General features: G+C 40.0%; 2 protein-coding genes across 8 annotated transcripts; one reads left to right on the top strand and one right to left on the bottom strand.

Moving 5' to 3' along the window:
- Window positions 1-667: 667 nt before the first annotated feature.
- On the bottom strand, window positions 668-11,813 carry Dl (dorsal). 7 transcript variants are annotated; one of them, XM_077419993.1, is made up of 15 exons: window positions 9,624-10,510; window positions 9,302-9,361; window positions 9,011-9,213; window positions 8,517-8,691; window positions 8,281-8,427; window positions 7,387-7,586; window positions 7,062-7,305; window positions 6,541-6,681; window positions 6,252-6,442; window positions 6,014-6,146; window positions 3,636-3,725; window positions 1,735-1,891; window positions 1,331-1,593; window positions 1,051-1,190; window positions 668-942 (listed from the first exon to the last, which is right to left on the bottom strand). In XM_077419993.1, the coding sequence occupies exons 1-15, from the start codon at window positions 9,706-9,708 to the stop codon at window positions 829-831; spliced, it is 2,343 nt and encodes a 780-aa protein (XP_077276119.1). In that variant the 5' UTR covers window positions 9,709-10,510; the 3' UTR covers window positions 668-828. The 7 variants fall into 7 exon arrangements, with proteins under 7 accessions (XP_077276119.1, XP_077276118.1, XP_077276120.1 ...); XM_077419992.1 differs by having other exon boundaries at window positions 6,008-6,146; window positions 9,624-10,509; XM_077419994.1 differs by lacking the exons at window positions 8,281-8,427; window positions 8,517-8,691; window positions 9,011-9,213; window positions 9,302-9,361; window positions 9,624-10,510 and adding exons at window positions 10,567-10,653; window positions 11,307-11,813 and having other exon boundaries at window positions 6,008-6,146.
- A 113-nt stretch (window positions 11,814-11,926) lies between these two features.
- On the top strand, window positions 11,927-17,546 carry LOC143904972 (uncharacterized). The gene is made up of 6 exons (XM_077420019.1): window positions 11,927-13,320; window positions 13,698-14,076; window positions 14,562-14,753; window positions 15,954-16,096; window positions 16,180-16,344; window positions 16,424-17,546. The coding sequence occupies exons 1-6, from the start codon at window positions 12,815-12,817 to the stop codon at window positions 16,578-16,580; spliced, it is 1,542 nt and encodes a 513-aa protein (XP_077276145.1). The 5' UTR covers window positions 11,927-12,814; the 3' UTR covers window positions 16,581-17,546.
- Window positions 17,547-17,847: the final 301 nt, after the last annotated feature.

The raw sequence follows: 17,847 nt of genomic DNA, 5'->3' as shown, positions 1-17,847 counted from the left end.
TATTGCGCGTAATTCCCTTCGTCGCGAAGACTATCGTGCAATCTATATACGTATGAAAAACAAGTTATGAACTTTGATCACAGTTAGAGCATTACCTCACACACCACGCAATCAGTATTTCGTATCAAACTGCTTCAATAACGTCTCAATCTGCAACGTCGGCAAACGAACGTTTCGCGCCAATGTCGGTTTCTGATCACCGACTGAACAATTTATCCTGGGTAGATAATGTTAAATTGTGCATAATTATCAGATAAATTGTATCACGCGCAACTAAATATCAAGATGGTCATAATATATTTTCGGCTAATACTCACCGATGAGTATGCAATAATTGTGTACCGATAATATTTTGCTAGAACAGAGCGTCTCTTTTTGTTCATTGTCACAACAGTCTAAACATTTTTAACAATGTATAAACTGTATAAATTGAGCGCAGATATAAACAAGATGCAGACTGAGTAACAAATTTATCTTCTTTTATATATATATATAAAATAAGAAATAACTCAATTTTTTTTTGAAGGCAGTGAAGAGAGCTATACACTGTGTGTATAAAACTGGTGCTAAAACTTGAATTTCTTAACTGTTATTTCTTTATGACCAATCTGGCATTAGCTAATAATAAAAAAAATATATCATTTCTACCAACAAGTCTACCATTCGGATAAAAGACAAATTGTGCCTCTCTCTCTCTCTCTCTCTCTCTCTCTCTCTCTCTCTCTCTCTCTCTCTCTCTCTCTCTCTCTCTCTCGGTAGTGTTATACATTATATATACTTGAGGTGCGAAATCGTATCTTTCGATAATAAGCAGTTTTAGTTATGTCCTCAGCCGTTGTTTTCTCGTTTAGTTTTGAGCATCTTATTCAAATCGGAGAGTTCTTGATTTATCCAAGAAATACGGTCATTCATGGCGTTTTCTTCGGTGTTGTTCGCCTCAGGCTAAAATCAGATAAAAATTGTTTAAAAAGCCACATATCGATAGTCAATTAGTGGGTTCTAGAAATTCAAGACCCGACCGTGTCTCCACATATGACGTAAGGTACTCACTTGTATGGAATCGGAGATGGATAATCCAGTCGACAAATTCTCGGATAGGTTTGCTCCAAAATCCGCGAGATCACCGGAATTCCAGTCAAAATTGTATTGCTGACTGTCCATGTCTAGCAGACATGCGGCTCCCGCGGTCCCTGAAAGATTTATGTAACAGAATACAAACGATGAATTGTTTGAAGTTTTCGAGGCGCATTATACATGCATAAATTATATAACATTAGGATTATAACATGAGAATACAAATAAACAATGATTATAGTAAATAGGAAGTTACCGATGTTATTTAATGGCTGTAATTCGCCTTGATTTGGTGTTACTTTGTTCAACATTAGCAGGTTTGGTTCCGGCTGATGTAATTGAGACTGATCCGGCTGAGGTAATTGCGTTTGATATGAAAATTGTTGAACATCTGTCGTTATCGGCATATTTGGTTGTTGCATCAGAGACTGAATGTTTGGTTGATACTGTTTTTGTATCAGAGATGGGTTGTAGCTGTATTCCATAGGGGATGGTGTTCGCCCCGGTGATACTTGAGGCCTGAAAAAGAACGAAGAATTGCATAGATACATGGACACTTGAATATAAAGTTTTTGTTCTTTACATTTTTATTTAATTCCATTCTAATTTCTCTTTTTATTTAGATCTATTCTAATCTCTCAATCTTAATTATTAATTTACCTTAAGGTTTGCATACTGCTGTGTGACTGCGAAGATGATCTTACAGGTTGCAGTCGAGTGAAACCTCCTGTACTTGTACCTGGACCACCGAATGGTAACATCTGCTCGGCTGGTTCAGCTTTGACGATATTGTAACTAATAGGTTGATTTCCAGCATCTACAATATTATACACAGGTATCTTCTCATTACGTGTAAAACAACGATTATCTCAATCCTCTTAAGGCAATTAAAGCGATCTTAATTTACATGCATAATGTTATGATATCATTAACAGTGATATTAATAGCAATAATAATAAACATGCGAGAGAAACATGTAAGAAAATCCTCAGTGAAGAAGCGTGATTTGTTGCATACGTATTATATACCTATTACATATACATGCAACTTTATATATTTTCACTCTTCAAACTTTTTAATTCTACAAAAATCATTCTCTAATTCTAAACAATCAAGTCGTTTGATTTAAACCATTATATTAGCGAAAACTGTTTACACAATGTACTAACATTACTATGTCGTACCTGAATCTGCAACATGTATTAGTAAATTTTTTATCTGAAATTGTATGGGAGCAGAGAATAAATAGACACTTTTTTTGCATCACCAAGTGATTATACATATATGTATATATAGATGTATTACATCATACGTAATTCGTACAATATGTAAATATATTTATCTGTTCACAAAAGAAGCAGTTTATAAAAATTATATTACCATAGAAATATTGCACATTATTTGATTGTACTATGCTACAATCGCTGCACGAAATATATATATGTATATATATACACACGCAGCTGACTTTCAAAAGTATAATATTATTGCACAAGAGCAGCGCACTTGCACTATACAAAGTTTGAGCTATGAAATTTTTACTTATAAGTACCTATTCTCACGAGTAATGATTCCACATAATCATTACAGCAAATTTTCCGTTATAAGATCTAGGAGATGCGTTGTATACTTGCTTCGCGGAATCAATTATCCCGTGTAAATATCCGTAAATAGAAAAATACAATATTATCATATCTCGAAATATACAAGTTCACTGCTCCCTAATCCATCAAATTCAAACTCCAAAGTCCCATGTAAAATACATCTTTAAAAAAGTATAAAACAACATCTTTTTTGCTTGTCAGTATGTGAAAATATATGTATAGCGTTCTTAGATATAATGAAACCTTGTTCGATGAGCTTCCCTTTTCACTATGAAATTTGTTCATCAACAATTTTCAGACTGTTAAAAATGTCGACACAAAATTAGGTGTGCGTAGATGCACGGAAAGCACTATATTAATGCGTTTTACGTTTCTAAAATTTTATATCATATTTTCAAAGTGTAAAGGGATTGAATTAATCAGATGGTTAGTGTATGATGAGACATAAGAATAATCGAACGTTGACCGTTTAAAAGATTATACGATCGTTCGTACAAATACTGTAGTTATTTCTAACTTTGTATGTATATCCCAGTGTTAGAAATTTTCTCAACAAATTCATCATGTTTGTCATAACAATTAACAAATGTATCAAATAGGCCTGTGCTAAAATGTACAAAAACTTCACAGATTTCATTGTAAAAGGCCTCTTGTTTCATATGCATTTAAGCGTATACTTCATTTCTGCACAAAGAGTATATGTATAGGAAACATCAATGGCAAAATTGATTACAGCAGACAGAAAAGAGATTGAAGGATTGCGAGTGAAAATAGATAATTAGCTCGACACTCACTCTCCTTCAATGAGAAACGTGACGTAAGAATAAATAAGTGTGATTTTTTACATCCCAGATGAGATTTGGACATGTCCCGATGATAATACAATGTAATATCAACGATGATGCCCACCATAATCCCAAGCTGTAGATTTATGAAGAATTCTGCAAATATACTCACGCTTCTCAGTTTCTGCTACATGTTTGAAAAGTATGGAGCTCGAGCTGTTATTAAGCTTTTGTCTCTTTCGCCTTAACGAATCGGCATCATCTATAAATGATTGTACATTAATGAATATTTTCAGTATATCTCGCGTTAACATCGCGTACAATTGCTCTGAATGAAGAAGGCCTCATGTATTTGAACCTTACAAATTTTCTTAGCGTACATTAATTAAGTACTCCAAAAAGAGATTCAACTCGGGACAAAAACTGAGCTAAGGACTTTTCGTCGAGACGTTTTTAAAATTAGCAGTCTATAACAACACGAGAAGGAAAAGACGTTCGCATAAACTCGTAATATCATATAAAACTTAACAACAAATAGTAAAGCAACCTACGTTGAGAGTATACGAAAATATAACAGCATCGAACTTGACTAGAAAAAAGTAGTTAGTTATTTGATATAATAAATAACAATTATCGAAAACTTACAAATCATTTGTAAAAACCGTTAATAGGAAATATCAAGAAAAAGGTAACAAATTGCACTTCGACTAGACTAAAATTCTGCACGCTTAGATAAATGCGTCGATCTTACAAGAATCGATTCATTTTATGTGGCAACATGTCTTAGGAAATAACTCTCTAAAGGGATTTTCTCGTTCTCCGGGAAAAATTTTTCAGTTTAAAGATACAAATATATCCTTAAATGAGTGTCACATCAACACTGCAAATTTACAACAAGAACTGACGGTAATAAAAGCTTATAGCAATGCGAGACAATATTTCTCACATTTCGACAGATAAAACCGGTCAGGCTCAAACAATATCATTTCATGTACAAATATTGAGTCATCTTCAACTTGGCAGTATATAAACAAAGAAGAAGTATCAAATCGATCAATACAATATCTTTCAATTAGATAATTTAGGTCTCTTTCGCTTCTGTCAGTATCTTCCCACCCTCGACTAGACTATAATAAAAAGACATCTCGTCAAATTCTGAGGCAGTCGCGCGTGGTGCCATAGTAGTGTAGAGAGCATAATGCTCAGCTTCAGTTAAATCTGCACCATACGATGGTGCGTCATCGTCATCTAACTTGAGAGATTTAACACTCGTAACACTCGTCATACTAGAACGTGGAATTTGTGATTGCGCAGCATCTTGTACGGAGCTCTTCATTAAATATGAGGTATTCAGCGACGGATCACTGTCTTTGCTTACAATTAGATCCGATTCCGAGCACTTGTCTTTTTTATTCTTTTTAGCAAATAATTTTGAAAATAACCCTTGTCTCGCGTGTTTCGACAAAGTGCCGGGTAAGGACGGCAAATTTTTATTCGGCGCCTCGGGAGAGGAGGTAGTAAGCGTTTGAGCGGATATCGGACGCGGCAAAAGAGGCATCGACGGCATTTTGCGTATTCGCTTCGGAGGCAAAGGTGGCAATCTTTCTTCCGCCTCGTGCATTACGTCTCTCTTAGCTGTTAATGTTGGAGACGCAACGGATACTTCCGCATCTTGTTTCGGGACGGCCACGTCTTCGTACTTTCGGTCATCGGTGATATCGAATAATTCTATCGGATTTTTCATGGCCATTTGTAAACTTGTATAGGTCTGATTGTCGCAGACATCAATGTCCATCATTTGTGGATTCACGTTCGTATCTGTAGTAGTTTGTATCAATTTGTTATGTGTATCGGCATAAATTTGATCGAGCTCGGTCACTTGCGACAAAAACTCATTAAACGATTTATTGCCACCATCTGTCTCGTTCTTAGTCTCTGTCTCATTAGTCTTTTCCTTAAGGCACGCTTGTCCCTTCTGTACCCATTTACCTATTTCAGAATAGTCGAACCAATCTGACCTACCCTTCGAATTATCTACATTTCTCGACGCGGATGTGCTGCCTTCTTGTGCGTTGGATTTCGCATAAAGAATCGCATCTATAGTTCCTTCTTTATAATCGGCAGTAAATGCATTATTTTCTACATTATTATCGCCAAAGGTATACAATTTGCTAATTTCTTTATTATTTTCCGCATTTCTTTCCGGGATTATCGTTATTTCATTATTCTCACAATCCAAAACGGTACTCTTCGCGGATTGATCTACGTTCTGTGCAGAATTTATTAATGCCTTTAAATCGCCATTACACAGATCTACGTGATGTTTTACGTTATACAAATCGTTTAAAGCACGCAATGCAGAGATTTTATCGTTCGGTTTTTTCGCGTCCAGATCATTATTGTTGAATTCGTCGATATTACGAGAAAACTTAGGAGTTACGTTGGCAAGAAGAGCAGTCTCTGTAGACAAGATTTTACTGAAGGTATTGTAATCTGCCTTCTTCCTGGCAAATGCTTTCCGTAAAGACCAGAAAGCAGGCCTACCTGTACCTAGTGGTAACATCTGAAACGGTAGCGGTTCGCTCGTAGTACCATCCGATGGCCTTCTAAGTTGGATATATACTTGCACTGGCTGTTCCACTTGCTGCGTACGATAGCTAGGCGTTCTGAATGCTATTGCCGTCTATAAAAAAAACACTATCGATATAGACAATATAATACAAGCAAATCCTATTCTCCATTGTTCACAATTAACAATCTACATATGCAACTGTCAATGTTAACTTACTTGTTTATGTACATGTGTCGGTTGAAAATCGCCGTATCCTTCCCACAGTAGTTGTCCGTCTCTCTCCTCGAAAAACCTCACTTGTATATCTTCTTTCGCGACTTTTTCACACAGCAAAATCATATCCATCCCACCAGCGACCGATGCGCTGCAATGGCTCAATTTGCAAATCACAAGATCACACATTGCCTCTGGAAACAGCACATATATCGCAAGTAAGAAGTTTTATTCTCAACACGTATACGTGAAGAATATATATATATATATTTTAAAATTACACATTACATACTTTTATCATAAATAGGCTCAGACACGACGGGCGGTAATGGCTTGTTGAATTTTCCCCTTTGTCCTTCCAAGAAAACTTGGAAACACAATCTCACTGCGTTTAGATCAATGTTAGTCGGATGTCTCTTATGTTCGAAACCAGCTGTAAGAAATTCAGATCTGTAGTGTCAAGACTATATTATTAATATGATATAAATACAATACAATAAACGAGTCTCGGATTTAGACAAGATTCGCACAACTAATTCGCACAGTGCATGTCGGTCTCAGCTTTCCTTTCTTTTTTTTACCGCACAAAGACATCTGACCTTTCCACGATCGTTATAATTTAATATAATAAATAAAGAGGTACACGTAGACAATAGACATCGCTAATAGACTCGACAATTATATATATGTAATTACACGTGTAAACAGCTAGCATGCGTTTGGCAACCTTGGTCTAGAATCAAATATCCTGCAGATCTTCGTAACCGACTTATCTAAATTAATAAGAAATTAATCAGGAAAAGGTAAACGTACTTCGAAAGGGGTCTACCCGTAACTCCTGACGCACTCTGAGAGCTTCTTCGATGTCTTTCTTTTTTACACATTGAATGCCCAGATTTGAGAAGGAAATAATCATATTTCCCGCCGGAACTTCGATCGTACAAACGCCTTGCTTGCATGCTTCTTTGCCGACAAGATTATGCGGATGAGGTCTATATGGGGCGTCCTTTGTTACGCAGGATACAACCACCATAGCACGACCCGTGTAACCCACGATCTACAGGAATATTACAAGCGTATAAGAATAAGAGAGAAAGAAAGATTCAAAAAGAATCGCTAATGAACGATCGCAACTCACTCGTATACTAGGGAAAGTTTTGTTCTCCGGAGTGCTGTTGATACCAGGTATACTGCCAGCCGATCTGCCTTCGCATTCATAGCGAAACCGTAGCGCTTTACTGGCCGGTTGTTCTAAAATCTCAACGTGAGGCTGAACGTGTTCGTTGTCCATCGCTATGGTGGCCATAGAACCAGGATCGGTCGTTTGAATGACGTCAACTGAAAATAGAATTTGTCAGATAAGCACACAGCACGAGGAGCTGCCGGGGAGCTCCCGAGGAGCTCATAAAAATTTTCATAAGCTTTATTTAAATTTCAAGAGAACTTGCATGTAGCTCCCCGGGAGCTCGTATGTCCACTATTGCGAGCTCCCTGGAAGCAGCGACATAGTTCGCATAAAGTTTCATTCGCGCTCGCAGAGAGCTCAGAAATCGTGTTCTGAGAGCTTTTTGCAAACAAAAATAGTTCATGAGAAGCTCGCCGAGAGCACAGTATAAGTAAGAACATTAGGTACACTTTCTGTCGGTGCCTTTGATCTTTCTGGCAACCATCCGCCATGTTGTTGATTGTGCGAAGCGTCCTTCAAGCTGGATACACACTAAAGAACACAGACAACAAGAACAGGGAATATTATTGGCGAATGATCGCCACAAAGATCAAAGGCACTGACACAAAGTGTACCTACCGTTCTTACCTCCTATACTGTGCCGAGAGCTTCTCAATCAAGGATTCCTATTTATATTAATCACTATATATTTTATAATAATTATTAGAAACATTTTAATTATTATTTTATATCTTAAAATAAAAAGTACATGTTTAACGCATACAAAAATACATTAATAATAATATAGTAAGCTGTGTGAATCTATCTTCTATCTTCTTTAATAAACAGCACATTATGTGGATTCACCGTCGTTTTTCTCTTGAGTTACAGCCGGGGATCCCACACGGATGGCATTCTTTCTTTTCCACCTATCACCGGCATGGTGAAACCATTTCATAACTTTTTGTTCTATCTCACTCCGGGTTGCTTTGGGGTGTTCTTTTAAAACCGTCTCTGTACAATTGTAATATATCATTTATTAATTAAATATATACACAACAATGAGAATATATGCATACTATAAGTACAGATAAGTTACATACCAATGAGAGTTTTAGCCATTTTCATCCCTTGAAAGGCAAATGTATTTTTCGCCCTAGTAGTGGTTCGCCCTGTCCATGAATAATTACGCGCCAACGCATCCGAAAATATGGCACTCAAAATGTTGTTCACGTGTTTGGTTGCAGTTTTGCCACCAATTTGAATCATAAAGTGTTTCTGTAACATAATAAGATAAGTATTAAAATAAGATCGTTAATAGTTGGCGAGGCATTTATTTCGTAGGATGGTTTGGTTCAATTAAACGGAAGAATTGCAGTTTACACAGGCATACAAATGTATGGGTCGGAAAAAGTATTAATAACTCCATTTACATCAGCAACATTTACGTCTTATTATTAAAACTTTACTTTTTTAGCGCTAGTATGTACGCGTAAAATTCCTTCATCTCGGAATCCTATATTGCGTGGGCGTGTGTGCGTGCTTCGATTTTTAGATGACTATGGCATATCGAATGAAATACTTAAGATATACTCACAAATTGTGTGCAAACACCATTAGACGATAATTGGCTTTCGAATGCATCTACTGCATTTTTCGATTGAAGATGGAAGTCCGGCAATGCATCTATTTCAGTCTTGCTATTTTGTGACAGGTTGCGATTTTCACCTCCCGACCGAGTCACTCGAATAAGATAGTTTATTTTCTTTTCCAGCTTCAAGAAGCGTTCCTGACAATGTTCTGTAACACCAAAATAGCGTATAATTATGCGTATAATATGTATAAGAACGCTGTAAAAGATTGAAGAAAAAGCAGATATTCTTATTACCACAGCAGGAACACTTGGTTATTTTCTTGATAACTTGCACAGGCAAATTGTTAGAGGACACTGAAAGGGGAAAAATAGTAAGCCTTAAGAATACGTATTTGAAATGTTAATAACAGTTTATCCAGGGTTGAATTAAGGGGCCTGAGTCACCACACAGAGAGAAAAAAAACGTTAATTATATGTGCCAGTAGTGGAAAAAGAGAGGAGCATAGATTATTTTTAGATTAGTAATAATAGTTAAAATTACAATCTGGAATTACAGTTCCATTAATGGAATTACTGGTAATTTGAAATTATATTATAGCAATTATCAGGTACTTACAGCAATCATAATTCTTTCTTTGATATTCCATTGTCAAGGTGAGGGCAAGGAGATGTCGGGATGGAAAGCCGAACTCCCGTGACATATATATTGTGATATTGTTCTTTAGATTTGGCAACCGCCACACACTGCGTAACCAACGTACTGTTGCGCTGCGCTCCGCAATCTCTCACGTGCACTCACTCGCACTCGCGCACCCGCGGAAATAACGACGCGTTTATAAATTAACGATCGAATCTCTAAAGGCTCCGTAGTTAAACAGCGGGCCCGTTGTCAAGGGAACGCTTCGCGACGCGACTCCTGCGGAACGACGACATAAAAAACTGTCGGCACGACACCAGCCTCAAACCGTCCGTACTACATGGCGATCGGGAACGAAATCCACGAGGACCCAAGAGTCCCCGTGACCGGGAATCGGGGCCGTCGCCGTCGCCACCGCGACGCAGTTAGAGCGCGGAGTGATACCACGCGTTATCACTCTGGTCCTAACTCCAGCGACCAACTGACTCAGCGAAGTAGCCCGAGTAGCCGCGCCGGCCGCCGCGTGCAGCCCCACACCAGCGCTTACGCCAATCAACGTGTACCCACTTATCGCCCACAACGCCCGCGAGCATTATTTCGCCCTTGTTTAACATTTGACAAACAACAAGGATGAAATGATTCCATGAGCGCTGCGAGCGATAAGTGGAACGCACCCAATGGCAGGCATCCACCGTGATGTAAAACACAATAATAACGAAAATGTTTTTGTCATATTCAGCTCAGCGAACGAAGCTCCCTGGGAGCTCAGCAAAATGAACTCCCTGGGAGCTTGTTTTGTCGAATTTTGTAAGCTCCCCGGGAGCTCAGCAAAATCAACTCCCTGGGAGCTTAATCGGAGGCTTTGTGCTGTGTGGGGCTGTACAAAGTACACTAAAATAAAAAATATGTGCTCGATACTTACTGATATCGCTTATATTAATATCTCCATCGCTTATATCATTGTATCGTTCCATAACTGTGATTGTTTAATACATTGAGCTTTGTCCATCTGAAATATAGTCATAAATACACCAATTAGTCACGTGGTTTTATATATATATATATATATATATATATATATATAGTACAAATAATATTATATATATTACAAAAAGTATTTTTCTATTTATATTTCATTGATACTCGAATCACCGAACAACAAATCTTAACGTGCAATGAGAATTGGCGCGTGATATCTTACATATTGTCAAAGAATCTTTTTAGATCAGCGTTTGCTCCCTTTCTCCCATTATACAACTTCAATATTTCAAGTTGAATCTGTACCCTACAATGTAGATTGCCGTGTTCAAGTGGCGAACGGTACTTGAGCCAGTATCGGCGAGAAACTGGGAAGATAAACGCAATTTCCACGTATTGCCTTCGGGGTCCCCGGAGAACGACAGCTGTTCGTTCCGTTCGCTCGTACGGCGGGGATACGTCCAGAAACGCTGCACCGCAAGTGTCCCGGGGGAAAAAGGAGCGCGAGGAGGGAACGCAAACGCTGATCCAATCATTATTTTGGGCGAGCCTAGGCCCGTACGGGCAGCGTATCTATAATTAAACTATCGTAGGACAATGTGACGGGAGCGAGAGATAGAAGGAGCGAGCGAGCGAAGAGCGCGAATCGACTTGTGAGAGAAACAGAGAGAGACGGATACTTGCCTGCTGCGCGAATCAACTTATCAACATGCTATATGGATGCTATGCTATGTGCTTCCGAGGCTGGCGCTGTGGCTGCGCGCACTCTCGCCTCTCGCATTCGCGACTCGCCAATCTCGCGCTGTCCCTGACGCGTTGTCCCGGTTGTCCGCGTCGACGAGTCGCGACTTGCAGCGAGAAATGCGACAATTTCGACAGGAGGCCTCTGATTTCCCTCGCTGTGACCGCACGGGAGAAAAACAGCCGCGAGGCGACCCCGCGACCCCGCTTTTATGCAGAATCGTACTTCCGTCGCAGGTCGCACTGCAGCGCGATCGCTGATGGATCGCTGGCGGCTGGCCTCGCGCGCGTTACGGCGTTACTGCGCGCTGCGTAGCCAGCGTCACTGTGCCAGGTGCCTGCAATGCGTACTCGGCAACTCGCGGCGGACGCGGACAGCGGACTCGGCCCGCGCGAGCCCGTGACGTCGCGAGAGCGACCGACCGACCGGACAGACGGTATCAACGACTGACTCAGACCAAGACCAACTCAGACTGACTGACCGACCGATCGACGTAGACGTAAACGAGGAGCGGCGGCGGGAGCGGGCAGGCGAATGAGATCTCGCGCGCGCGCGCGGAGTAGCCGAGCAGGTACCTTGGTACCTATAGGTACTCCGGATGTCGAGGTACAATTTGCCAAGGTATAAAGGGCGGTACTCGTCCACAAATCTTATCTTTAAGATCGTTAGATCTCGAGATAATATACGACTGTTTAATGGCTTTTAAATGGGACCTTGAGATATGCGGAGCCAAGTTTAAGACGATCTTGTAAGATCGTTAAGATTCTCAGTCTTGGACGAACAAATCACGATGAGGAATGACGATGCCTTGTCGTGTAAGATCCTATCTTTGCGACGCGGCGAGTAGATTGAAAGAAAAAAAAATTGGCAAATTTCTTTCTTGCAGAATTATGCGCAATCCTTCTATTTTCGTTCGTTGCAATTGGATCTTCGCCGTTCGCGAATATACTGTTCGCTTATCCCTACGTGCTCGATCCCCAACTATAAAATGTATTGGATAGGATAAATTGAAGAGATCCAAGATTTTCTTCTTCTTCTTTTCTTTTTCGTTGTTTTTTTCAAGTAATATCCGACTCTTTTGGAAGTCGTAACGAATAATTATTTTAAATTACTTTAAAGTAATTATTCGTTGCAACGAACACGGCTATAGACGACCTTGATTCGATTAGCACGCGCAAGCTAGACGTTATCAAGCGCATTTACTTTGTAGTTTCATTTTTGATTATATTTCTTCTTTTTATTACTTTTGCAGTAATAAAATTTTTAGTCACTGCAAAAATAAGATTCTGCAGTGTTATCACACAAATTAATCATCTGATGCAAAGATTTTTAATTTCTGCCAGACTTCATAAACCTGTATAGCTAATTCGGTAACAAAAAATGTATTGTAAAAATATTAATTCTGTCATTTCGCCTTCATCTAGAATCCAGAATTAGAATCACACTCTGTATGTACATCAACGTCAGCTCAGTCATTTATTTCCCAGCGATATCCGTGTTTCGTCCCCATGACGAGAGCTATACGCGTACAAACAATCTCGATCGCGTTCGAGAACAGTCTTATGCGCGAGCTGCGATAAGCGACATGCCAGAGACGACTACCCTGTCGAAACGGAATCCGGGTCCGCGACCCGCGGCCGTCACCAGGGTGGAGACCAAGCTGCCCCGATGCGTGCAACGTAGATTGCCGTGCGCCCCCGTGCCCGTAAGATGCCATGCGCGATCAAGCCCGTACCGATGCACCGATCATCGCGTACCACCCAAGAGACCGTACAGACTAGCGGTCGGGTTGTCGGTGACCAGGACCGGTCGCGGGACCCCGTCGACAATTCCCAAGAGCTGCTCCGACCGATGCTCGCCCGGCTTCCTGGCCATTGGCACTCCTCGCTGTAAAAAAAGTCTGTCGATGATGGACCTGTCCCTCGCCGTTGTCGATCCTGACGTCGGTGATCTCAAGTGAGCCGGTTTTTCTCGAAGATAAAATATGCAATGTTGCGTGAATTTATGATAGATATCTCGATCGCGAGATATCTTTTTTTTTCTGAGAGACGCGTTGATGACATTAAATTATTAACTTCTCTATACTTGATCAGAATCAATATATATTTAATATTGATTCTCCGTGGAATGAATAAATGACATAATTAATATTCTTACGTTAAATATTGTTACCGAAGTTATATACAGCTATACAGATTTATGAAATCTGTGACAAGTTAAAAACTTTAACTTTAGATTGTAATAAAAGGGTATAATACACATTGTTATAGAATGTTGAAGACTGATCGTTACAATTATGAAAGTACAATCTAATCAAAGAGCGCGTTGTTTAGATCGGAGAGCGAGTCCTCTGCCAGTCGCCTCGATGAAATCGCCGACAGGACCAAGGACATATTGGCGAACGGCGGAAGTGGTAGATCCTGGACGGACGCTACGCCGTCCTCGGAATCCGAGCAGGGTGAAGCTACGGAGGATCCGACGATCAAGGCGGCGAACGTAGTGTGCCGCGTGCTGGTGCTGAACGCGTGGCGACGCAGACGCGCCGAGATCGCGCAGCTCGAGCAACAGGTGGAACACCTGTACTTGCAGATCGAGTTCCTGCGCCGATTGCTGCTCGCCGAGAACGACCGGGTTGGCAGACTGAACGGCGAGTTGTATCGCGAAAAGTCGCGGCTCGAGGAGATGACGTGCGTGCGCGACGCCGTCAAATCGGTACGGTCGATCGATTTATTCGTCCAGCCGTATTTTGCATGTTCGGACTGAGTTTCGGTTGCTCTCGTCTAAAATTGGTCTATTAACATATGAGTTTTTTTTTTTAGAACAAAAAGCTTTAAAAACAAATGTGCTGAATGGAATTTGTTAAATGTTTGTCATCGTGATGGAGAAAACTCTATTGGTTTCTTCGAACCAACAGCGACGGCAATGTACGCGTCTTGCGCTTTCAGTGCGTCATTCTCGTATGCGGAACGAACACGGGAGTTCAGTGACATGTTTCTAATTACGGGGATGACGCTACTGCGAGAATGCGCGACACGTGTTCCAGCGACGCGCGATATAGGCCGTTTTGGAAAATATGTGCATTTCGCGCGCGCCATAATCGTATAACTAGCGATACTGTATTATTATATTTATGTACATTTGGTAAAATTCATCATTTTATGAAAAGTAGTCGCGCATTATCGGGTGTTCTGTTGCAGGAAAAAGAGAAGCTGGAAACTGAGCTGAAGCGCGCCGAGGAAGTCTCTCAGGAGCGATCAGTCACGGTGGGAAACTTGAGAAACGAGCTCTTGACCGCACAGGATCAGCTGAAAGCGCTCGACGTGCAAATGATGAAGGATCGAGAGAAACTTTTAAAATTACGGGAAGATAAAAAGATTCTCCTGGATAAAGTTGCGTTTTTTCTTTCGAAAATTAGTCGCCGATATACCTCATTAAACGCATTTTTCTTAGGATTCTTCGGCTAATTTTAAATCGAGCTTTTATTCGCAAAAATATCTCGAGTCATAATTTTATCGCAATTTCTCAATTTTCTTCAATGTAATCCCAATCTTTGTTCAAGCAACATCCGGTGAGCCAAAGCGAGCCCGCGATTCCTAATCGCGTGCACATAAGCAGCCGCATAGCGCATGATAAAAAATTGATCTGTTGTTCGGTGAGTCATTGTTACCCTCGTCTGAGACACGAGGTTACAAGCCCCTTCTCCTCTTTCTTGGGGGTGAGTTCTCCCACGCGCGATTTCTGCGCGAACTCCTTTCGCGTTCCACGAATCAACTGACTCATTCTTTCTCCTTCACCCTTACCACGGAGATTAGACATCTCCACGTATCATGTAACATCAGTTCGTCGCGCGACTGGGGAATGTCATTTAATCAATATCTCCTGCAAATTCTCTCTTAATAGCAATGACTTACTAATACGGATTCTTTCGCAAGGATTAAATCTTAAATGAGGATGAGAGAATATGTTTCTTAAATAGGAAAATGTTTCAGAATTATTAAAAGAACAAGAATATTTTGATCGATGCGATATATTATGCTGCCAATTCATTTAGCCTAGATCACTGCGTATCATCGCGCGACGTCCATCACTTTTTTCAAGTTTCCTGAATTTACCCGCGAGGCAGCGTCAGGTCAATGCACGACGAAAGAAATATAGCTTGCGGATGAGTCACACCTTTCGCGTTTCGCCGGTGACTCAATATCACGTAATACTCCTTCCGCACCAGGAAGAAGGATCAATACCACTTGCCCTATTAACTTTTATCCACTGCGGAATCGCGGGATATCGTGGAAATGTGCAATTGGCACAAATACATAAAGTTTATTTACACTTGAATATAAATTGTCCATCTATATCATAAATCCTTGACACGTGACGTTTATATGGTATACTAGCGATTCTGCAAAAGATCTGACTGAGAAATTATGCATCCTAGAATTATCCCGCACGTTTTTGATAATAAAAACAGTCAGCCAAAATTTACCGAGCGATTTGCAAACGAAGCATTCAACTACTTTTAAAAATTTGAGAAATATTGGTCAGCATATTCTTATTGTAAATTTGCTACTATGATAAGGATATTTGTTTAGGTATCAGCCAGCGAAGCACTAGCGACAGAACGTGGTGCTAGAGCGGAAAAAGCAGAATCTGCCGTCGAGGACTTACAGTTGCGACTAGTGGCACAGGTATCTCTCACCGAGTCTACGCAGGAACAGCTTCAGCGTACTTCCAGGTATGCCTCCGGGTCATCAGATCTCAAGTTTGAAACACTTCAAGTACAAGAATTTAGGAGTAACGTTTGACATGTACAATTAGGGAGTTGCAAACTGCGGTGACCGAGAGACAGAGACTGGAAAAACGCTTGAAAGCTAGCGAAAGTAATGCGAAGACTTTGAGTTTACGCGTATTTGCCCTGGAGAGTCAGTTGGCTGATCGAGAAGTTGAACTTCGCCGCGTTGAAATGGAATATCACTCGCAAATGTAAGATATGTCTATGAAAAAAATTAATAAATCGTTCCTAAGACTAAAAAATATTACGAGATAATTTTGGTTCCGTTAGGACGGAATTAAGCGAGCTGAGAGAACAATTGCTGCGACAATCTCAAGAGAGTGGCTGGAGCAGTCGGATATTGCAGATTGCTGGGAGCATCATGCGCGTGTCTATTCTACGGACTTTCGCGTTTCTATCCAGCGCTACTCTACCATTGCCGCCGTAGGTAGGTATTTTATTATAGCTCGTAGTTTCCAACTTGCAACAATTAAGGGAACGTGGAACTTTGTCCTTGTTACCTTATGTCGTTTAACGCGCGGATCAGTGAACATTCCATTTACTACGTTTACGCGAGCGTTACTTCTGTAGTAACTTACGATAATTCACTCGTTTACGCGGAGTAAATTATCGTAAGTTACTACAAAATCCCGTTTACGCAAAGGAAAATTCCGTTTACGCGAAGGAATTATCGAAAAGTGAGTATTTCACTCATCTTTGGTGCAAAAATCGAAGATTCGTTTAAGAGAGCAGAAATTGAGATAGAAAAATAACATTGTTGTATATTTCAATATCTCGCAGATAAAGAGTTTAAGCGTGATCGCAATTTTTCGAGACGTAAACCGGTTTTAATCGGAGGAAACTGGATCGGAGGTTCGCTTCTTGCAAATGTTTTCGGTCGTGAAGAAGAGAGTGTTTTGTGATCGAAAATGGAAGATAAGAGAGCAAGGCCGTCACAGGGCAGCCGAGAAATTAACAAGCATCAGCATTTCATACACTACATTTAAAATACATTTAAAATACAATTTTTTTAGTCAATATTTAATTTTTGAAAAGTAAAGATTTTTAGATATACGCTTGTGATACCGTGCATGCATATACTGAGGATAAAATAAGCAATTTTATTAAGCCATGTAGGTATTTCAATTTATAGGATAAATTTTTCCCTTTCGTAAATCACGAAAGCAAGGAGAAGGATGTAACAAGCGAAAAGCTTAACGGGATTTATTGAATAAACGTGAATATTATATGCTTTTATGATCTATATTTTTTTTTTAGTTTTCTTCGCGTAATGATAAACTGATAAAAATAAATTACCGTCAGTATTATTTGATGGTAGATAATCTGGCGAAGCGGTTAGTTTTTTGCTATTGCGAGGCGTAGTACGGTTTACGATTGTTGGCCATTCGTCCATTATTTTGCAACGAATAGTCTGCTATGGCGGTTACTACGTTTCACATACTCTATTCCACCTCTACTTAATATAAGTACATGTCATTGCATCTTAAATAAATACGTATACCAGAATGCGATGCTCACAGTATGATCGCAGTATTTTGTTATGACTAGGTAATCATGCTTATTATATCGCGAGTATTTTGCGTCGATAAGAAATAGATGTAATACGTAGTGTCTCAGAATACAATCACATTTTGTACTTGATGTACATACTAATTAGCTTACATTACATCCGCCATCGTCGACGTTGGAAGTAC

The sequence above is a fragment of the Temnothorax americanus genome, unplaced genomic scaffold (assembly GCF_048541705.1).
Source record: "Temnothorax americanus isolate GAGA-0224 unplaced genomic scaffold, ASM4854170v1 Scaffold6, whole genome shotgun sequence".
Lineage (NCBI taxonomy): Eukaryota > Metazoa > Arthropoda > Insecta > Hymenoptera > Formicidae > Temnothorax > Temnothorax americanus.
Note: the sequence above shows the minus strand (reverse complement) of the source record. Positions and strands in the feature narration are given on the sequence as shown.